The 23,737-nt window shown below is 43.0% G+C and overlaps 1 protein-coding gene across 1 annotated transcript; it reads left to right on the top strand.

Annotated features, from left to right (window-relative positions):
• Positions 1–22,834: 22,834 nt before the first annotated feature.
• LOC132884220 (protein GVQW3-like) lies at positions 22,835–23,290 on the top strand (the record flags this gene model as incomplete). Its single annotated transcript, XM_060918039.1, has 1 exon — positions 22,835–23,290. A coding segment is annotated over one exon (456 nt), but the record flags the coding sequence as incomplete, so codon positions are not given.
• Between the last annotated feature and the right edge of the window lie 447 nt (positions 23,291–23,737).

Below are 23,737 nucleotides of genomic sequence, written 5' to 3'. Positions count from 1 at the left end.
TGTTGTTGTTGGTGGTGGTGATGGTGGTGGTCGTTTTATAGTTGTTGTTGTTGATGGTGGTGGTGGTTTTGGATATATTATTGTTGGTGGTGGTAGTGGTTATATTGTTGTTGTTGGTGGTGGTGGTCGCGGTTTTATGGCTCTTGTTGTTGTTAGTAGTGGTGGTGGTTTTGTTGGTGGTGGTTGTGGCGATGGTTATATTATTAGTGGTGGTGGTGGCGTTATGGTTGCTGTTGGTTGTGGCGGTGGGATATTATTGTTGGTCGTGGTAGTGGTGGTGGCTTTATGGTTGTTTTTGTTGGTGTTGGTGGTTTTATGACTGTTGTTGTAGGTGGTGGTGGTTTTATTGTTGTTGGTGGTGGTGATGTTATTGTTAGTGTTGGTGGTTTTATGGCTGTTGTTGTTGGTGTTGGTGGTCATGGTGGGGGTGGTTTTATTGTTGTTGGTGGTGGTTATATTATTGCTGGTGATGGGTTCGTTGTTGTTGGTGGTGGTTTTGTTGTTGGTAGTGATGGTTTTATTGGTGGTGGTGGTGCTGGAGGTTTTATTGTTATTTGTTTTTTTGGGTTTTTTTATTGTTGTTATTGTTGTTGGTGGTGCTGGGGGTGGTTTTATTATTGCTATTTGTTTTTGTTTTTTTATTATTATTATTATTATTGTTGTTGTTGTTGTTGCTGCTGGTGGTTTTATTATTTTGTGGGGGTTATTGTTATTATTGTTGGTCATGATGGTTTTATTATTGTTATTGTTAGTGGTGGTGGTTTTATTATTGTTGGTGGGGTTTTATTATTATTATTGGTAGGATGGTTTTATTATTGTTGTTATTAATGTTGGTGGTGTTTGGTAGTGGTTTTATTATTGTTGCTGTTGTTGTTGGTGGTGGTGGTGGTTAAAACCTAGGTGTTTTATTGTTCTTGCATGAAAGGGTTAAATTGCAAATTACCTGAAATGTTTTTTTCCAAAAATGGCACGTATTTAATAAGAAAACTAAAAGCCCATGTCAATGAGCAAAAAAATCCCATATTCACCAAAGCTATTTAACATTACGCAAATGTTATAAATGTTATCATTTAAGAGCGCCGTGCGTTTAAGCGGCGGAGGAACACAAAGGCCCCTGGTGAGTAATAGAAGAGCCATTAATCAGGTGATTAATACGGGTTTAAACGCACAAGGAGACAGAGATGAATTCTGTTAACACGTTTGCCATCTCGATGGCGATAATTGTTCACCGAGCATCTCATTTGTCAAAAAGAGGGTTCGAGGAGGGACTCGGAATCAGGACCACGACAAAAGCAGATGACTGGAAGAATTTTAAAAAATGTAAATGACTCCTTTTGATGTTGTTTTATCTCTTTGTTTTTAAATTATGGCAGTCATGCAGAGGGAGTATGGGCTGTATGGATTTCTGTTCACAACAAGATAAACGTGTTACACCGTACAATTCATCTGTCTGTGTTTGTGTGTGTGTGTGTGTGTGTGTGTGTGTGTGTGTGTGTATTTCAGAGAAAGAGAAATCATGACCGTACAAGGCATATAGTGAAGGCACTCTTTGAAGCAGCACAACAGAATAGAGCAGTCTGTCAAATTAAACATAAAGTCAATACAACTCCTAGCACTGCCTCCGAACACTCGTGCACGCTCACACACACACACACATATATATATATATATATATATATATATACACTGAATCAAAAGAGCTCAAGGACAGAAAATCATCGGGATGGCTAAAAATGTGTGTGTGTTCTATTTGAAATGTTCCCTTTAGTTAAATTACTTTACTGTCATTAGTAATCAGAGTGTATTTATGACAGTATTTGTGAAGAGGATGTGTAAAAGATCCCTGGCCTGAAAGAGATCACACACACACACACCTAAAGCAATTAGCCTAATGCAAACCACCACAAATAGTGTACATATACACACTGAAAACATCTTTTTCTTGCGACTGATATGAGCATTCAAGCTGCCAAGTCCCGCTCACCAGCTAGCTCTCCCCATCACATGACCTCTACCGAGGCGAACACGTGCTTCCTATGAGACACATGAAGCCAGTTGTCGAACTGCTGCTCATGCTGTATCAGCTTAACACACACAGAGAAAAGCACTGTCTGCCCTCTTCCTCATACACAAGCTCACGGATGCTCGCTATTGGCGAACTCTCAATCTGACGATCTCTGAGTGTAAACGTTTTTCTCTTGTGCCACTCATTGTTTAGTAACGACGATGGATTATTCAGACCATAACCACAGTGAAAAAGTTTTGTAGTGAAGAAATCTGACAAATTGATTAAAGGTGTAGAAAGTGTAACCGCCTTCTCTCTATTCCAGGCCTATTCAAATCGCGGCCCGAGGGCGAAATTGGCCCGATTGAAATTTAATCCGGCCCGCGGCAGATTTTTTAAAACAAAACAAAAAACATATCTACGTATCTGCCGCGGTGCACAGTTTTCTCTACCGCTCTGGCACAGACCAGAATACAGGTCGTCTCCATGGTGACAAACACTCATTCTCGCGATGTGACACTCCATGCAGCTACAGCAGTGGCAACATGGCACTGTCCAAGCAACATCGCAAAGTTGACAGAGAAAACCGTAAATTTCAAAGCGAATGGACTGAAAAGTACTTATTTACTTTGCCAACTACAGCAAGCGATAGACCTGTGTGTTTATTGTGCAACGAATCTGTAGCTGTGGCCAAAGAGTACAACGTGAAGAGACATTTTACAACAAAACATGCTTCATTTTCTGAGCAATACCGAGAGGGCTCCGAGGAGAGACGAAGGAGAACAGACAGACTGGTAACTTCTTTTGAACAAAGTCAGCGTGCAATTGGTGGCTTTTGCAGAGAACAAGAGAGAGCTTTTATTGCATCTCTACGAGTGGCGTGGATACTGACAAGAAAAAAAAAAAGACCCTTCACCGAGTCGGAAACACGGGCGATTGCTCTAAGACAACGAGGGAGGCTCAGCCTCCTCTAAAAATGACGAACATCGTGTAGGATGAATTGCGCTAGGCTTATGTTATAGCCGACCTTATAACATTGCTATTTCAAGATCCAGAATCATAGAAATATATGTGCTCAACCCAACTACAGTGCGAAATCATTCCCTTATAACTTTCCCCAGTTCGCCTAATGTGTGCGTGAGTTTTTCCCCCTCGTGACAGCGCGATGCAGCCCAGCCTCAGTGGAATTCAATGGCATTTGGGAGCTCTGCGCTTTTCAATATCAAAATGCAAGACGATTATTGGACAAATACTGCGAAAAAGCCCGCCCGCAGACTCCCAGCCTCAGTGGACTTCAATGGCATTTGGGAGCTCTGCGCTTTTCAATCTCAAAATGCAAGATGGTTATTGGACGAATACTGCGAAAATGCCCGCCCACGGACTCTGAGCCTCACAGTGGGAGGGACATGGCAGTTTCCGCGAGGAGACTGGTGATTGGTGAAAGCTGCCGGATATTTTCTTTGATTGACAGCTCGTTTCAAATATAGACAGGCAGCGGTGAATTTCAGTTCAGTCCCATGCGGATTCGCAAGTGCTGTGGTGTATTGTAAGAGATCAGCTTACATTTCGATTTCATTCATTACATACGGTTTCTACCAGCTTTTTTAGTTTGTATATATTTTCATTGTAAATAAAGTGTAAATATAGTGTTGTCAAGTTTGCTATCTTAGTTCCAGAAATTTCGTTTATTTGAGTGACTGAACTTGAACTTGAGGGGGCTAGTCAGCTAGCAAGAAAGCTGCGCACGGATGCCAAGCATTGTTGATTTAATTTTGGCGAAGCCATTTGCCAGTCTTCCTTTCGAGGAAAAAATTTAAATTAAAGAGCAGGGTAGACCAACGCCTCAAATTGACTTGGTGAAAAAGGTAGGGAATAATACTCATTCCTTTCAGCTCTCCTGGTACAAGAAAGTGAATTGGCTAACAGCAAGTGACCCACATCAACAACAGTAAATAGGCTACTTTAGTAATATGTCATGGATGGACCAAAATATAGAATCTGTTTAAAATGTTTATGCTGAGTATATTATATTGGAATATATATTTTTCTGGATATGAATTAAACACAGCTACAATTTGGAAAACATTTTTAAACAAAAACACAGCCGAGAACATTTCACACTACAGACCTGGATTAAAAGTGAAGGGTTATCAAAATTGTCAATAAAACATTTCTCAGTCAAAATAAGTAAAATATAGGGAAAGTGTGAATGAAATGTGTGGCACCCAGCTCTATGTTTGGCTCCCCAAGGTCAGTGCTTGTGCCTATTCCAGAACACTCTGCTGTTACTGCTGAGGTTCCTGACAAAGAGCTGCTTTCAATAATGATCAATTTTTAAACGGCATGCCACAATTTTAAAATATAAAATGTTAAAATATACCCCCCCAACACCACCATCATGTATATTGGACAGTAGGCTAATGGGCCAAAAGAACCTGTTATTTCACAGTTTGTGACCCTGCCAACAATCAGCCAGATCAGAGGCAAGAGTATGGGCAAAATTGATTGTGTTTTTTCTTTTTTCTTTTAAAATCTGGAAATATCGTAACCGACCAGCCTCCCCTGTTTGAAAGACTACCAGCCGCCACTGGTCGGAAACTATTAAAGACTGCATGCTGGCGGTTGTTGACAAAATGATTGTTGACCAAAAAATGAAAGACAACGTGTCCTCATCTATTTAAAAAAAAGTACCATTTTTCATTATATTTCATAATAAAGGAAAAGAATAATGTACCTTATTTTATTTCATATATTATGTACCGGCGGCACGGTGGTGTAGTGGTTAGCGCTGTCGCCTCACAGCAAGAAGGTCCTGGGTTCGAGCCCCGGGGCCGGCGAGGGCCTTTCTGTGTGGAGTTTGCATGTTCTCCCCGTGTCCGCGTGGGTTTCCTCCGGGTGCTCCGGTTTCCCCCACAGTCCAAAGACATGCAGGTTAGGTTAACTGGTGACTCTAAATTGACCATAGGTGTGAATGTGAGTATGAATGGTTGTCTGTGTCTATGTGTCAGCCCTGTGATGACCTGACGACTTGTCCAGGGTGTACCCCGCCTTTCGCCCGTAGTCAGCTGGGATAGGCTCCAGCTTGCCTGCGACCCTGTAGAAGGATAAAGCGGCTAGAGATAATGAGATGAGATGAGATATTATGTACCTTAGTATAGTATATTTTAATTGCCTTTAGCTGATATCAATTTTATGTCAATTGTCTGTCCGGCCCTCACAAATTTTGTAATTTTCTAGTTTGGCCCCCCTGCAAATGTATTGGAATAGCCCTGCTCTATTCCATCCACCACTCAAATAGTTTTTCAGCAATAAAAAGTCCTGCAACATTATTTAGATAAACTACACACACACACACACGAAGAAAATCACGCATTGCTATTGCGCTGCTAGTCCATCAGTATGCACAGCCTATAGCTGCTCTGTGCACAGTCACGGGCTAATCCAAATGAACCCAGTAAATAAGATTCTCCCCAATTACACACACTTACACCACAATGTCCAATCACGTCCTCGGCACAAAAGCAAACAAATTCAATTCGCTTCCATTCCACTCAAAAGAAATCAACTTCCCATAATTGCCCTGTGGAAAAAAAAGTGTGCAAACTGTATCTTTTTTTTTTTTTGTTCAAGGGGGGACCGGGGGCATTTTTGACTAATGACATTGTAATAAGATGCCTAGCAATAGACTTTGAATAGAAAATATAATTACATGCATTAGTTTGTCTAAGCATTTATAAGATCACAAATCCATCAGATTTTCAGAGCTCATCTGCGGAGCCATTCATCAGTGTCGCGAGTGCTTTATGCAGGGAAAACGTGTTCATTTGTTAGCTGCTTTAAGGGAGCGAGCCTCACGTTCACTCAGCATCCCGCACGGCCGAGTGGAGATGACAGCTGCGTTATCGAAATGCACAGGCTCTAAGAGCTCACGCGCACTTGGGCATGGGAACTTCATCAGAGAGAAACAGCAAAGTTTTTTGGACCTTGCATATTGTAGTAATCTGTGGTTGGTTGAAGAGAGCAACTGGACTTGCTTGAAGATTCTTGAAAACGTTTCACCTCTCATCCTAAAGGCTTCCTCAGTTCTGTCTGACTAATAGGGAGTATCCTAGCCTAGTAAACTAGACCCACCCGCCTAGCGGCCAAAAATATTTTTGCCTAGCGAGTGGGTCTAGCCTCGCACCACATAAACAAAAAAACCCCGGGCATCAAATCGTGCCCGCCAATCACAATGCAAGGTTTTTGTTTGGATTCTTTGGGTGGGCTTTTGCAAGAGTGACGACAAAGCTGCGCGACGCTGTAGAAAGCGCAACAGGAAAGATGGCTACGGCTAGTGAACAGCGCTAGTTTGACTCCGCTTTGGAATCAGTTTTAGAAGAATTAGACTTGGAGTTTTCGTTGAAACATGAGCAGGAAGAGGCTCTCCGCTCATTCCTTTTCAAGAAGGACGTTTTTGCTGTTTTGCCGACCGGCTATGGCGAAAGTCTGATCTACCAGCTGGCTCCGCTCGTAGCCAAAAGGATGGGGCTAGTTTGTGCAGTACGAAGAATTAATAAACAGCTTTGAAACGTTACTTTTTGATTGTTTCTTATTTTCCCGTTATTTTAAATGTAAGGGAAATTATTTCACCAAACACCACTAAATAAAAACTCTCAAAAACAGTTTAAGCAAACCCTTGAAAAACACTTGAAAAAAATAAGAGTGTATGTTAAGTATGTGGTACAGACTCCAAACTTGTGGTCATTATCTCCAAACTTCTTAATATCTAGAACCTGTTTATTAATTAATATGCATTTTGAAAAATTATTTATTTCAAGGTCTCCCCCACTGCTTTCTGTCGCTCTGACTACGTCACAGTCACTGTTGCGCTGATTGGTCAGAGCGTTGGCCTATACGCACAGAGACAGTTTGAAAGACAGCGGTTTGTTCCTCCCACACCCTTCGGAAATGTCTACGGATCGAGGCCAGACTAAATATTCACATTTAGTCTGGCTTGCCAGGCTAGGAGTATCCAGTATTTATCCTCTCATGGATCATCTAATGCCGCTTTTCCACTACCAATGCGGCTGAGCCGTGCCGTGCTGAGTCGGGCTGAGTCGAGCTGAGTGGGGCTGTTGGAGTTGCATTTCGACTACAACCGTGCTGAACCATGCTGGCTGGAAGTGGGTGGGCACATTGGGTGGAGTTAGCGAAACTGGGTGGACGTCAGGTGATGTCGTTAGGCGGCGCAAACAGTGACATCAGTGACCTTTTAAGTGGTAGTCTCATGACCCGGATAGTAAACAATAAACATGGAGGACATGGAGTCGTTAGTGTTGCTGGTCTTGGTGCTGTGGTTTGTTGTCACCAACAACGCCAACAGATACTGGCAAGAGCGTATAGATGAGGCGAGGCACATAAGGCTTCATAATTCTCATAATTCGTAATTCTCCTTCTTCCGGGTTTACGGTGTTTACAGATCCCAGCGTGCTCGCGGGGCATGTGAGGACACTCCTCCTCACCAATCAGTGCACGGGGGAGTGTCTCCTCACGCCCCCAGCCTCACTCAGCTCGGTTTGGCTCGCTTCAGCCCCACTCCAAAACCGTGCGAGTTTTGGGGACTGAGCAGGGCTGAAGCGAGCTGAGTCGTGCTGTTTTTAGATAGTCGAAACGCGAGCCGTGTCGGGCTGAAGTGAGCTGAAGCGAGCTGAAGTGAGCTGAAAACAGGTAGTGGAAAAGGGCCAATAGAATCCGAATCAGAATGCTGATGGCTGCATTGTAGGTGGCTGATTAAAGATGTCATAGACACCCACCTCTGTTCAATGATGGTCGTTCCAGGTTGACAAAAATGAACAATCCTCTCTAGCTAAGATGTCTGCCAGTTTTCTGGAAGTCCTCTCATACTCCCGCACCAGTCGAAGGGATCTCATCCCAAAGTACGTAGAAACATGTCTGTGAAGAATCTCAGTCATCCAGGTACATAGTAATCTGTGGTTGGTTGAAGAGAGCAACTGGACTTGCTTGAAGATGTATGTACCTGGATGACTGAGATTCTTCACAGACATGTTTCTACGCACTTTGGGATGAGATCCCTTCGACTGGTGCGGGAGTATGAGAGGACTTCCAGAAAACTGGCAGACATCTTAGCCAGAGAGGATCGTTCATTTTTGTCAACCTGGAACGACCATCATTGAACAGAGGTGGGTGTCTACGACATCTTTTATCAGCCATCAGCATTCTGATTCGGATTCTATGATGATCCGTGAGAGGATAAATATTGGATACTCCCTATTAGTCAGACAGAACTGAGGAAGCCTTTAGGATGAGAGGCGAAACGTTTTCAAGAATCTTCAAGCAAGTCCAGTTGCTCTCTTCAACCAACCACAGCTTACTATGTACCTGGATGACTGAGATTCTTCACAGACATATTGTAGGAACGATTAGATTGACATTTTTATCTTATTTTCAAATTGGTGCTTGAGGATTCATTCTTTATCTCTTATCTGAGAGATGGATACAGACTTGTAACTTGGAGAGACACATCTGTAACAAATGAATAAAAGCGTTAGAAAATCAGAAACATGTGACTTGAAAATCCATGGGGGACGTCCCCTGATTAAAACAAATAAACTAGAAGGGCACTCGGTAAAGCGCATACCTCTGCCAAGCCACAGATTTGGATTTGCATCCAAATCTAATCAGTTGTTCCTTGGCCAATGACCGACCTTTCCTCCAAATTTCACCCAAATCCGTTGACAACTTTTTGAGTTTCAGAGGTAAAAACATAACCTCATCCAACAAAGTTGGCGGAGGTAAAGAAAAAAACAAACATCCCCTTTGCAATGTAGACGTCTATTATCAGTATTTTACCTGCTGACTTCTCAGCCTATTACTTATTAATCAAAAGATGTACGACTCAGTGATGACTACAGTATGATCGTGAAACTAATAATGAGGCTGGAAGAGTTTAGTGAGGTGGTTCCAGTATTAGGCTGTCGAGCTAGCTCAGTTAATAGCAGGGTTATCGTACTCGAGTCTGACTCGCGCCCTGATTTTAAGGACTCGTGACTTGACTTGGACTCAGACTCGTACATTAACTGCATTCAGACTCCTAAATTAGAGACGAGGACTCTGATTTTTCTTTATTTTTTTGTAACATGCCATAATAATTTGGCATAAGATATTTACATTTATATCTACGTTCATTTTCATACTAATTTCATGCAAGACAATGCACATTCACCTGTTTATCCATCCAGCCATCCATTATCTGTAGCTGCTTATCCTGTCCTACAGGGTCGCAGGCAAGCTGGAGCCTATCCCAGCTGACTAGGTGAGAGGCGGGGTACACCCTGGACAAGTCACCAGGTCATCGCAGGGCTGACACAGAGACACAGACAACCATTCACACTCTCATTCACACCTACAGTCAATTTAGAGTCACCAGTTAACCTAACCTGCGTGTCTTTGGACTGTGGGGGAAACCGGAGCACCTGGAGGAAACCCACGCTGACACGGGGAGAACATGCAAACTCCACACAGAAAGGCCCTCGACAGCCGCTGGGCTCGAACCCAGGACCTTCTTGCTGTGAGGCGACAGTGCTAACCACTACACCACCGTGCTGCCCCACCTGGTCATACAATGGATATAAAATGTGTACACACCCCGTTAAAATGATCTGTTTTTCTGATGTAAAAAAAAAAATGAGACCACGATAAATAATTTCAAAACTTTCCCCACCTTTAATGTGACCTATAACCTGTACAATTCAACTGAAAAACAAACAAATCTGTTTGGGGAAAAACATCAAAAATAAAAAACGTACAATAAGCTGGTTACAGAAGTGTGCACACCTTTAAACTAATACTTTGTTGAAGCACCTTTTGATTTAATTACAGCATTCAGTCTTTTTGGGTTCACACCTGCCATCAATTAAACTGACTCTGATTAACCCCAAATAAAGTTCAGACATTTACTCAGTTGCATCCTCCAGCAAAAGCCAGGGTTCGCAGAGAGCTTACAAAGCATCACAGTCCAAAGACATGCAGGTTAGGTTAACTGGTGACTCTAAATTGAGCGTAGGTGTGAATGTGAGTGTGAATGGTTGTCTGTGTCTATGTGTCAGCCCTGTGATGACCTGGCGACTTGTCCAGGGTGTACCCCGCCTTTCGCCCGTAGTCAGCTGGGATAGGCTCCAGCTTGCCTGCGGCCCTGTAGAAGGATAGAGATAATGAGAATGAGATGAGATGAGACTTGGACTTGAACACTTGGGACTCGAGACTGGACTCGGACTTGAGGTTTAGTGACTTGACTACAACACTGGTTAATAGCATTTGAAGAAAACTTATGTTGAATGAAAAGTAAAAAAATGCACAGGGGCCAAATCTGTGTAAGACATGTTCGATGTCTCATGTTCAGTGACCATGTCATGCCCAGGCGCATATGTGCTCAGATGCACTACAGACTGCAACTCGCATGCAGCGCCGCACTCAAGCTCATTAGAGCTAATTGTCATGCACCTGTTCCTGATTAGAGCGCAATCACTGTGCACACATACAAGAACCATGCACACCCTTTGCAAAGTATACGTGTTGTATCTTGTGTCTCACGTTACCAAGCCTTTTGTATCACTGTGTTGATATTCTGGTTTCGGACTCTGTTCCTGTATTCCTGACTGTGTTTTTCCACTTTCTATGACAGAACATGATGGAACATTTGAACTGGCCTGCAAAATTATCAGGCCTTAATCCTACTTAAAACTTATTTCGAACAGTGAGATTAAAAAAGCACACAAAATAGGCACTGATACTTCTAAATAACGACAGTGAAGCATGGTGGTGGGAGCATTGTGGGGTTTTTTTTTTTGGTTTGTTTAGATATGCGCTTTAACAAAATGCTCTGGGGTCTTCCAGGAGGAAAAAAAGCTGTCTTTATATTGGGATCACGTGACATGTTAAAGCTAGACGACCTTTTGATTTCATAAAATCGGTGAAATTTAGTTCCCTCTGAAATTTGGTCATTGTGATATATCTTTATTTCTGTAATATCTCACAAAATATCAGGCCATTCTGTGGCTGGGAAGTTATTTAATTTGAGGGGATGAAAGCAAATAATGTGCATGAAATTGCTCATGTCGTACAGTCAAGCAGACAGAGGAAGTCCGTGTGCACATGCGCAGGTTTAGCTTCTTCTTCTTCTTTTGGATTTTACAGCAGTTGGCATCCAGTGTTGCATTACTGCCATCTACATGTTTATCTTGACTGTGCACTGACATTTACATCATTCTGTCGCTAAACGAACAGCTGATCACACCGAGGTGCTCGCTGAGCGCCGATATTTATTAGTTTGGTCCTGCATTTCCTTTCCTTCGTATATAACATAACGTCTTTTCTTCTCGCTTTCTTTCCGTTACTGTAGTCGGTCTTTCACGTTTCATTCGCACACTCAAGTCCTCCATTTTTCTCTCCTGGTTCAAATTTGTATCCCACAATGCCTTGCGTGAACAGGGAAAGCCCATCACGTGATGCATGACATAGTATCTTGAATTGGGTCATGGTGAAGCAGGAAAAAATAGCGGAGAATTTAGGGCCACGTGGCCTTAAATTCATTAATTGTTCTATTTTTTTTTTATTATAAAATTGGAAGTCTGTGATTCGAATTCGGTAGCTTTCAGTCCACTAAACAAAATGATTATTTTTATGATCTACACTTGAAAAATCTGAAAGGCAGTCTACCTTTAATTGCACACAGTTCAACTATTCCATTCGACTCATTCTGCAACTTCTGGTTTGCGCTGGAACTAAGTTCCAGGTTTCACAGAACAATTTTTAATTTGTAAAGAATTTTGCAGTCGATGTAGATTCTTTCATCCAGTTTAGTCATAGTCCTTCCCATGCCGTGTGGCGCATCAGGCGGCACTGATCTCCGTTTCCGCAGCCCTCAGCCTCTCACATAGTTAGGGTTATAGTGGGGGGCTAGTCCTCTGGTAACCAAGAGAGTTTAACTCCCCACTCGCATCTGTATTGCAGTGTGCCTTGCCAGATGGTAGTAGGTACCATTTTTATGATGGTCTTTGGTATGACCCGACCGTGAATAGAACTCATGATCTCCCGATCGAGAGGCGGACACGCTACCACTAGGCCACTAGCCGGTATCCAGTTTAGTAGGACAGGTAATTTTGTATAGATTCATGACATCTCATGATCTCTGTTAGTGCTTATACGTAAGTGCTGACTGCCAAGTCATCTGAAATAAAAAAAAAAATGTATTATGCATGGCACTTTCCTATGCCCTGCAAGAACAATATCATGCGGACGAGATGTGATCATTTTGATATCCTGAGGGTTGCTTTTCTCCCTTTTGGGACCGTTTTCCTCCCGCTTGAGGCAAACAGTACAGCCCTACGGAAACAGTCGAACGTGAGGAGCTTTAACTAATTAGCATAACTACGGAACCGTGTCACACTAAGATGGCGACGTGCGGAAAACATTGCGACTCTGCGTCAACCTTGGAGAGTTTTGAGTCGCAGGAATGTAATTTGTGGCTGACCTTCGCGAATAGATCCGTAAAACAAAAGACGAATATGTCTTTTCTCTGTTACTGCTTTTATGTTCTCATTTCTTTCTCAGTAAGGTCAAAACATAACTCGCTACTGTGGAATTGAGCCCATGCATTCTCAGGCTAAAATAGCTAAGCACTAGCTAGAATGATTTGGTTATCTGTCCAGAAAAATGACACATCATCTAGCCTTGCTTTGTCTAGCAGTTGCACTCACTCGGCAGGCTTTCCTTTTCTTTTCCGCTGGCTTTTAGCTGGCGGGAGAGCCGAGTCCGCCATGTTTAAGTAGGTCAAACGCCCCATGGTGATCACGTGATATTGTTGCTCACTTGCTTTGGCAATCTCCAGAATCATAAAATGCGGGATGCTTTTTATCTCGGCAAAACATTTACGCACAGGATAAAGTGCACAGTGTGTGTGTGCAGCATCGAAACATCTCAAAACTCCAACAGCAATAGAAATAGAACATTTTTGCCCAGAATCCAACTTTGCAGTCAGAACCTTTAACTACAAAATGTGGAAAAGTTCAAGGGGGTGAATACTTATGCAACACATCGTACTCTGACATCTAAGGCAAAACTGAGACGTATCTTGCTCTATTGACAGCTGTCCTGTCTCTCATTCGCCTCGTAGCCTGAATGGGGTCTTAATAAGGCCATGAAGAAGTGTTGCGCGTTCAGAGAGACACTGCATTATGGACTCGAGCTCGGCGTATCGAACTCGCATTAAGCAGCCGACGCACAGAAAACTGCACTCTTATTGGGTTAGCCACCACTTAGCGCAGAAGTGCACCTCGCCTCGATACATTTGCTTAAAAACACACAAGTGTCACTGAAATTAGTCGTCATTAGTGGAGATACGGAGCCTGCTTATTGGACAAAGTGTCTTTTTCAATGCGGTTAGCACAGAAGGTAATGCATAAGAGGTTTTACGGGTCGCGTATCAACGTATCAATGTAGCACCGAGATGGTAAGCTAAAGCCAGGCAGCCATTTTGATCATGATACTGATTCTGGTGAGGGTTAAACGTGATGTACATGAGGAAGCTGGAAAGCAATTTTTTTTTTTTTTAATTCTCGACATTATAGCACGACTGAGACGAGAGAAAAACGAGAGACAGAGCGAGAGAAATAAATATATTTCTAATCTGTGTAAGGAATGGAATAAAACACTTAGAGGTGCACTGTTTATCTCATCTCATTATCTCTAGCCGCTTTATCCTGTTCTACAGGGTCGCAGGAGCCTATCCCAGCTGACTACGGGCGAAAGGCGGGGTACACCCTGGACAAGTCGCCAGGTCATCACAGGGCTGACACATAGACACAGACAACCATTCACACTCACATTCACACCTACGCTCAATTTAGAGTCACCAGTTAACCTAACCTGCATGTCTTTGGACTGTGGGGGAAACCGGAGCACCCGGAGAAAACCCACGCGGACACGGGGAGAACATGCAAACTCCACATAGAAAGACCCTCGCCGGCCACGGGGCTCGAACCCAGGACCTTCTTGCTGTGAGGCGACAGCGCTAACCACTACACCACCGTGCCGCCCCATTCAAATTCATAATTCGTTCAAAAAAATTTTTTTTTAAAAAGCAGAAATTCTGAATGCTATTAGACGGCAACACTGAGAGGCGAGTAAAGATTCCCTGTGTCTGAAATTGCTCACTCGTTCACTACTCCCTATATAGGGAACTACTATATAGAGGACTATATAGTGAGCTCATTGGTAAAATAAAATAAAAAACGCTTTCAGACACTAGTCCGTCACGCTGGTACGGTATTTACGTCATTACTGTCGCACAATTAAAACGTGTCAGATCAGTCGGCTGGTGGGTTTTTAAAATAATAAATGCATGCATGTGTTTTTGTGATAAATCCATATTATACTGAGCGCATTTCCCTCATTAATGAATACAAAGTTCCTACACCGGACCTCAGTGGCGGCTGCTGGTTTTTAAAACAGGGGAAGCCCATTTTATGCATTCATCGTAAAACCTGTAGGCCGGATATCAAAGCATAGAAAGGTGTGCCCCATTAGTATAGTGAACTAGACAACCCTACCTAGTGGCAGAAAGTATTTTTGCTTGTACATTTCATGTTATAGTCTGGCTTGCCAGGCTAGTGCCTCATATCCTTAATCAAAAATATCAAACATCCAAAAATCACTGGCTATTCAACGACGAGCCTTGAACATCATACCCTGATATGCAACACAGAGTCTTTAACACAACACCCAGCTGTGCAACACATCCTTGAACATCTTCTGCAACACAGTCTGGAAATTCATAACCAGGTAGGCTATGCAACACACAGAACCTTGAATATTATACCCAGGTATAACCTATAACACAGAGCCCACCATTCTCTTAACATTACTGAACAATATACACACTTCAGATTCATGAACATGAACACTATTTATACACAAATTCTGCCCTCCGCTCCTTTTCCAGAAAATGGTCTGTGACCCTGTCATACCAGCTGGTTGTGCTTTCCAGAGACTTCACCAATTTCTGTTAGCAGCTAGCACTGCAGATCCCAATAAGGCTCAAGCTAGCCTACAACCAGATTGAACTACAAATGAAATAAACGAGTGAATTCACGAATGATCAAACTGATAGAATGGATGAAAGTTAACGGAGCACAACGAGTAATATTTACATTTATTTACAGAGTAATGTACAGAGACATCAATGAGAAGAACCGTTTATATGAAAATAAATTTGGACAGCACTTTAGCACACGACTACACTTTCTCGACATCCGCTAGGGACTGACTGATCATACTTCCGTGTTCCTCGCCGAAGTACTGCCCTCCTCATGTCTTTCAAACACTACCTCCAATAATCCTTTATCAGCCCGGCTTCTCGTCCCTCCCACTGTCTCGTTTAGTCCCAGAGAAGCCCGGCTTCCCTGGAAGTGATGATTTTGTTGATTTTAACCAATAACAACTAGCCAAAATTGGCTGTTCAGAGCCGTCTCATAGACTGCAACGGATACCCGGCTGCCAGTCAGTGTTGCCAGATACTGCTGACGTTTTCCATCCCAAAATATGTTCAAAACCCGCCAAAATGCACTTAAAACCGCCCAATCTGGGAACACTGCTGCCAGTCCATAGAGCCCATTGAAATAAGAAAGGTTACAGCCTGGCAGCAAAGGTGATTCTCGTAGCGAACTGCAAGTTCGTCAGACATCACTCAAATAAGTTACAGGATAGTTATGAACATAAATACAGTCTTGGGCATATATTATGTTATGCAAGTTATTGTTTTAATGAGAATTCAATGTCGTAGACACCGCAGTTTGGGGAGAGAATTTTAGGGGAAGCTCGGCTTCCCTTGTTGTCTCTGAGAAATCGCCCCTGCCGGACCTTCTTGCTGTGAGGCGACAGCACTAACCACTACACCACCATGCCGCCGCACTGTTTATGGAAAATAATCAAAACTACTTGAGTTACTGTTACAAACCTGAAGTTAAAGGTTTTTTTTCTTCTTTCTATTGACACTCCACATGATAAAATGTTTCAGCAGGTTGTTATTATTACCTTACATCACATTACAGGCATTTAGCAGACACTCTTATCCAGAGCGACGTACAACGTACCCAGAGCAGCCTGGGGAGCAGTTAGGGGTTAGGTGCCTTGCTCAAGGGTACTTCAGCCACTCCCTCTGGTCCAGAGAATTGAACCAGCAACCTTTTGGTCCCAAAACTGCTTCATTAACTGCTTCACATTAGGCCATGGCTTAAACTTGTATACAGTTATCAGTGCTAACTTTTTTTTTTAAGTATACTTTTTACCAGTGTTGCATTTGAGTCACTAAATCTCGAGTCCCCAGTGTCCCCAGTCCAAGTCATTCAAGAAAATTTCGAGTCAAGTCGAGTCCGAGAACAAGATTCCAACCGCACCATTTGACGGTGGCTGTTTTCGCGCCATTAACATTAGTTTGCTCCTGAACATGACATATGAACAGGTGAACGTGCTTCTCTTTATCAGGGAGTGCGATGTATTCTGTCAGAGATGGTTGGGAGACGGATGTAAGTGCAGAAGGTGTGTTTATTAATACAAGTGAAGACAACTAAACAATGCAGAATGGCAGGCAAAATTGTAAAACAGTGAAACAGGCAATAGGTCGAGCAAGGCACAAACAGGCTATCGTAGACTCGGCAGAATCAAAGACAAGAAACGGGAAATCCAGGTTTAGGAAACTAAACAAGGAAATAAGGCTCGGTAAGGTGTCAGCAATGCAACTCAATACTTCGCAAAGTAAGTGTGTTTTCACAGTTTGTATATAGGCGCGCTGATTGCGCCTTAATCCTGTGCAGGTGCGAGTCATTTACAGCGTGCCTGAGAGTCTATCTGATGCACGTGCCAAGGCACACAGGTGTGACACTTTTGCACAAAATTAATGTAGATATACACTACCATTCAAAAGTTTGGGGTCACCCAGACAATTTTGTGTTTTCCATGAAAAGTCACACTTTTATTTACCACCATAAGTTGTAAAATGAATAGAAAATATAGTCAAGACATTTTTCTGGCCATTTTCACAAATGTGATGCTCCAGAAACTCAATCTGCTCAAAGGAAGGTCAGTTTTATAGCTTCTCTAAAGAGCTAAACTGTTTTCAGCTGTGCTAACATGATTGTACAAGGGTTTTCTAATCATCCATTAGCCTTCTGAGGCAATGAGCAAACACATTGTACCATTAGAACACTGGAGTGAGAGTTGCTGGAAATGGGTCTCTATACACCTATGGAGATATTGCACCAAAAACCAGACATTTGCAGCTAGAATAGTCATTTACCACATTAGCAATGTATAGAGTGGATTTCTGATTAGTTTAAAGTGATCTTCATTGAAAAGAACAGAGCTTTTCTTTCAAAAATAAGGACATTTCAAAGTGACCCCAAACTTTTGAACGGTAGTGTAAATATATTCTGCCAAATTAGTATGGTGTGTGACAAAAAATAAAGAAAAACACCAAGTCTTCATCTCCAATGTACGAGTCCAAGTCTGAGTCATCACTGCTCAAGTCTAAGTCAAGTCACGAGTCCTTAAAATTAGGGCATGAATCGGACTCACATCTGAGTCTTCGACTTGAGTGCGACAAGCCTGCTTTTTACCCAGTTATAGTTATCTTCAATGTTATGGAACGTCCACAAAAACAAGTTAGTTCCTGTTATCACTTATGTTATAGCAGCTATAAACAGTCATTCCTTCGCCAGCATCTCCTGAAGTTAATAAGACAGAATAAATGGAGGATTCGTCTTTCCCATGGTGGAAAACCTCATTCCAAAGCACTCGCACTGAAGACTCCTTCCTTAAATGTTTGATTAACATCTTCATTTTCAGAAACAAACACCAACAAATACAAATAAAATCAATCAAATGAATGAATTATTGTCATATATGGCCACGACCAGATCATAACAGAACAAATTAACCAATTTGAACAAATGTGGGCCGACAGCTTTCTACAGACTCACTGGAGAAATATTTTCTCGTCTCTCTCGTCTCTCGTCGTCTTCCGCTTTATCCGGGACCGGGTCGCGGAGGCAGCAGTCTAAGCATGGAAGCCCAAACTTCCCTTTCCCCAGACACCTCGGCCAGCTCCTCGGAAAGAACACCGAGGCGTTCCCAGGCCAGCCGAGAGACATAGTCCCTCCAGCGTGTCCTGGGTCTTCCCCGGGGCCTCCTCCCAGGGGGGACATGCCTGGAACACCTCCCCAGGAAGGCGTCCAGGGAGAAATATTTTGTCTCTGGTTTTGCTGATAGACGGAAAGACAAAAGAAAAAAAAACCTAAGTAGAAAAATCTGACATCTGATTTGATGTTAGAGGCTTTAAAATGTTCATTTTTCTCATTTAAGGTTGATAATTATCTCATCCGGCTGATAAGCGATGAGTTTACATGTTGTCCGTCATCCATCCGTCGTCGTCCGCATTTCACGAAAATCGCTTCTTCTCTCTCAATTCATCACCGATTTTTATTCTTTTTGGCAGGAAGGTAGGTCTGCCTGGGGTGCATATAGCTTTGGCCCAAATTTGCAGAATTGCAATTAATAATGAAAATATGAGTAATTAATTAATCCCTAATGAGCAGTTTCCACACAAATCGCTTCTTCTCTGTCAATTCTTCACCAATTTTGATTCTTTCTGGCATGAAGGTTGCAGTACCTAGGGTGCATATAATTTCTACCCAGACTTGCTTAATTACAATTATTAACGAAGTTATGGGCTAATTAAGCCTTAATGAGTAGATCAAAAATAATCGCTTCTTCTTGGTCAATTCCTCGCTGTTTTTGGATTGTTTCTGGTAAAGAGGTCGGTATTCCTAGGGTGGATATTGCGTCTGGCGGCATGGTGGTGTAGTGGTTAGCGCTGTCGCCTCACAGCAAGAAGGTCCGAGCCCCGTGGCCAGCGAGGGCCTTTCTGTGCGGAGTTTGCATGTTGTCCGCGTGGGTTTCCTCCGGGTGCTCCGGTTTCCCCCACAGTCCAAAGACATGCAGGTTAGGTTAACTGGTGGCTCTAAATTGACCGTAGGTGTGAATGTGAGTGTGAATGGTTGTCTGTGTCTATGTATCAGCCCTGTGATGACCTGGTGACTTGTCCAGGGTGTACCCCGCCTTTCGCCCGTAGTCAGCTGGGATAGGCTCCAGCTTGCCTGCGACCCTGTAGAACAGGATAAAGTGGTTAGAGATAATGAGATGAGATGAGATATCACGTCTATACATAGCCTGTATATAGTCTATATAGCCTGTAACATTTATTGCACAAGGTGGCCCACTTAAGATCGTTCCTTTTGAACTAGACGGGGCCAGAGTGAGCTACGCTGTCATTGACAGTCCTGTATTTTATTCACATTAGAGAGAGAGAGAGAGAGAGAGAGAGAGAGAGAGAGAGAGAGAGATGTGCATTATTTACAGATATACATAATTTGTCGGCAAAAAAATAACTACAGCCTGTAATTTAGGTTCATGCTTCAGTATGACAACAATCTAAAATGTAAGATACGTTCAAAAATAATTTTTGATTTTATGCTTTTCAGTAAACCTGTCAATCCAAATTGACCTGAAGAAGGACGTGAAATGCAAACATTTTTGCAAATATCATAAAATATGCTATTTAACTCTTTTTATTTTTAAAAAAAGAGGAACATCTGTGAAACCGAAGACACGAGATGTTTTGACCCTTCATATTGAACTTCATTTTGTCCTGGGGTGTGCTAACTTTTGCACTTTTAATTTTGATCTCGCTGGCAAACTTCGGCCTGTGTGTCAGACACCCGCCGTTGTGTCCTACTGATTTCTAAAGAAAACAACACTGACCATCTCATCTCATCTCATTATCTCTAGCCGCTTTATCCTTCTACAGGGTCGCAGGCAAGCTGGAGCCTATCCCAGCTGACTACGGGCGAAAGGCGGGGTACACCCTGGACAAGTCACCAGGTCATCACAGGGCTGATACATAGACACAGACAACCATTCACACTCACATCTACGGTCAATTTAGAGTCACCAGTTAACCTAACCTGCATGTCTTTGGACTGTGGGGGAAACCAGAGCACCCGGAGGAAACCCACGCGGGCACGGGGAGAACATGCAAACTCCACACAGAAAGGCCCTCGCCGGCCACGGGGCTCGAACCCAGGACCTTCTTGCTGTGAGGCGACAGCGCTAACCACTACACCACCGTGCCGCCCCACACTGACCATCAAGACCTTAATTCTTTATTCAACATTTTAAACGCTAACAAAAGACAGACCCCGCCTCTCATTCCTGCTTCCTTTTGAGTTATGGGTCAGATCAGAAAATTACATTTCATCCAGCGGCTCAATTCAGGGGCCGGCGCTTAAATCTGGGATGTCGCTGTACAGATCTGAGATGGAGTCGGGGTTTGGAGATGGCGTGTCAGGTGTTAAGCAAGTGATTTGTGACAAAGCGGTCCTCCAATAATCATTCGAATTCATTTCCAGGGAAAAAAAACCCACCCACACACACAAGTAAACAAGAGATAAGAGATGATCCAGCTGCACCTCTCTGGCTCGGCTTCAACAGAACCTCGGCAGCCAGCAGCTGCTCCAAGACTCGGGCTCTGCCAGAAATTAAAAGCCATGAATGTTAATTAATAGAGGAATTTTTTTTTTTTGTGGTGGTGGATTAATTTGAACCAAGTCAGCTACTCTGAGATGATCCACCTGAGAATCTTTGAATCAATGGTCCGTAGATTACCATAGATAATCTTTGAAGATTATCATAAATGAGCCTGAATCATTGATCTTTCATAGCCTGGCAAGCCAGACTAAATGTGAATATTTAGTCTGGCCTCGCTCGTAGACATTTCCGACGGGTGTGGGAGGAACAACCCGCTGTCTTTCAAACTGTCTCTGTGCGTATAGACCAACGCTCCGACCAATCAGCGCAACAGTGACTGTGACGTAGTCAGAGTGACAGAAAGCAGTGGGGGAGGCCTTGAAATAAATAATTTTTCAAAATGCGTATTAATTAATAAACAGGTTCTAGATATTAAGAAGTTTGGAGATAATGACCACAAGTTTGGAGTCTGTACCACATACTTAACATACACTTATTTTTTTCAAGTGTTTTTCAAGGGTTTGCTTCAACTGTTTGAGAGTTTTTATTTTTATTTAGTGGTGTTTGGTGAAATAATTTCCCTTAAATTTAAAATAACGGGGAAAATAAGAAACAATCAAAAAGTAATGTTTCAAAGCTGTTTATTAATTCTTTGTACCGCACAAACTAGCCCCATCCTTTTGGCTACGAGCGGAGCCAGCTGGTAGATCAGACTTTTGCCATAGCCGGTCGGCAAAACAGCGAAAACGTCCTTCTTGAAAAGGAATGATCGGAGAGCCTCTTCCTGCTCATGCTTCAACGAAAACTCCAAGTCTAATTCTTCTAAAACTGATTCCAAAGTGGAGTCAAACTAGCGCCGTTCACTAGCCGTAGCCATCTTTCCTGTTGCGCTTTCTCCAGCGTCACGCAGCCTTGTCGACACTCCTGCAAAAGCCCGCCCAAAGAATCCAAACAAAAACCTTGCGTTGTGATTGGCGGGCATGATTTGATGCCCGGGGTGTTTTGTTGATATGGTGCGAGGCTAGACCCACTCGTAGGCAAAAATATTTTTGGCCGCTAGGCGGGTGGGTCTAGTTTACTAGGCTAGCTCTTTCAATCAGAATCAGCAAACGTCGTCACATTAAGCTTGTTTTTTTTTTAAAAATAAATAAATAAAAAACTGTTTCTACATTGAATCTGGATCAACGAGTGAATAAAGATTAGTTCAGTCAAGCTCTCGAGGAAGGTCATATGTAAAATGACATAACATGACGCATTTGGAAGCTATAACACACGCACATGCGCGTTATCATGATCATTATTTATGAAAAAGCATTCCAGTTTATAATGCATTTATAAATTGTGAAAAGGAATGCATTATAAGTAGTGCTTATAATGCATAATATCTTCTCATAATGCACTACACAAAGTGGGGCTTGGTGATTACCTCACCCGTGATGGAGTAAACGGGGCGAAGTATTGTAATCAGCGCTGTCTGTTTGTTTGTTTGTCAGTCTGTTAACAATCTAGCGTCTTGACGGTTGCACCGATTGCCTTCAAATTTTCAGCATAGGTGGGCAATGATCTGTTGATTACCTGATTAAATTTTGGGGGTAATCGGGTCAAACTGAAGGTCACTAGAAAGGTCAACCTTTCGGTCAAAATAACATATTTGAACTCATTGTAACTCAAAAACAGTTGTCGATAGACAAATGTTTACTATTCTGAGCATATAGGAACTCCTATATGGCCTTTCATTTGGCACTATGATCTTTGACCTTGAATGGTCAAACTCAAGATCATGGATTTTCAGAGGGCTGTAACTTGAAAACGGTTGATGGTAGACAGGTATTTACCATTATCAACTTATAGGAAGTGCCATATGGGCTTTCATGTGGCACCTTGACCTTGAATGACTCTGAAATGTCAAACTCAAGGTCATGGATTTTCATAGGACTATAACCAGACAGCTGATGATTGAGAAATATTACCATTATCAACACATACAAGGTGTGTCAGAAAAGTAACAGGACTTAGTGTGCTGTGTGAGCTATGAGTGAGGTAGGGATTAGCAGGTTGCGTCACCGTGTGAAGTAATATCCGGGAGTATATAACCGCAATCTCAGCTCTCTGCAGTTATTGTATGTTTTTACACGTACTTTTGTTAACAGCTCCTCAATTTTAGGCCGTCAAGCCATGGGCACAGAGCAATGAACCAACCTGAAGTTTCTGGTTCGGCTGGGGAAAACTCCGTCAGAAGCACTCAGACTACTGCAGCAAGTGTACGGAGATGAGACGATGTCGCGCTCGTGGGTTTTCGAGTGGCACAAGAGGTTCAAAGAGGGACCCGAGGACGTGGAAGACGACCCCAGGAGCAGAAGGCCTTCAACAAGTGGGACTGAGGCCAACATTGAGCGTGTGAGGCAGGTGGTGCATGGCGATCGTCAGCTGACTGTTCGACTGATTGCAATTGAGCTGGGCATGAACCGTGACAGCATCTGGAAGATTATCACCGAAGATTTGGGCATGTGGAAGATCTGCGCGAAGATGGTGCTGAAGCTGCTGAACGATGACCAGAAGGAGCGGTGCATGCAGGTATGTCAGGACATCCTCGAGCGTCTTAAAACCGAACCAGACTTGCTTGGGAGAGTCATCACCAGTGATGAGTAATGGCTCTTTGAGTACGACCCAGAGACCAAGCGCCAGAGCCTTCAATGGAAGAGTCCGGAGTCGCCGAGGCCGAAGAAAGCAAAACAGTCGAAGTCCAAAGTCAAACTCATGTTGATCGTGTTCTTCGATGTGAGGGGCATCGTCCACATAGAGTTCTTGCCACAGGGCCAGACAATCAAACAGCATGTCTACAAAGAGATCCTGCAGCGTTTGCTTCAATCAGTGGTGAGAAGAGGCGAGAGTTGTGGCAGGACAACTCGTGGCTGATTCACCACAACAACGCGCCGGCTCACAGCACCCTGAGCATCTGGCAGTTTCTTGCCAAGAAGAACATCGTCATGCTGGAGCAACCTCCCTACTCACCCGACCTGGCTCCATGTGATTTTTTTCCTTTTCCCCAAGCTCAACTAGGTCATCAAGGGGACCCGTTTTCCAGACATGGAAGCT

This window comes from Neoarius graeffei, chromosome 4, assembly GCF_027579695.1.
Source record: "Neoarius graeffei isolate fNeoGra1 chromosome 4, fNeoGra1.pri, whole genome shotgun sequence".
NCBI lineage: Eukaryota > Metazoa > Chordata > Actinopteri > Siluriformes > Ariidae > Neoarius > Neoarius graeffei.
The sequence above is the reverse complement of the archived record's forward strand: the minus strand, read 5'-3'. Positions and strand labels throughout refer to the sequence as shown.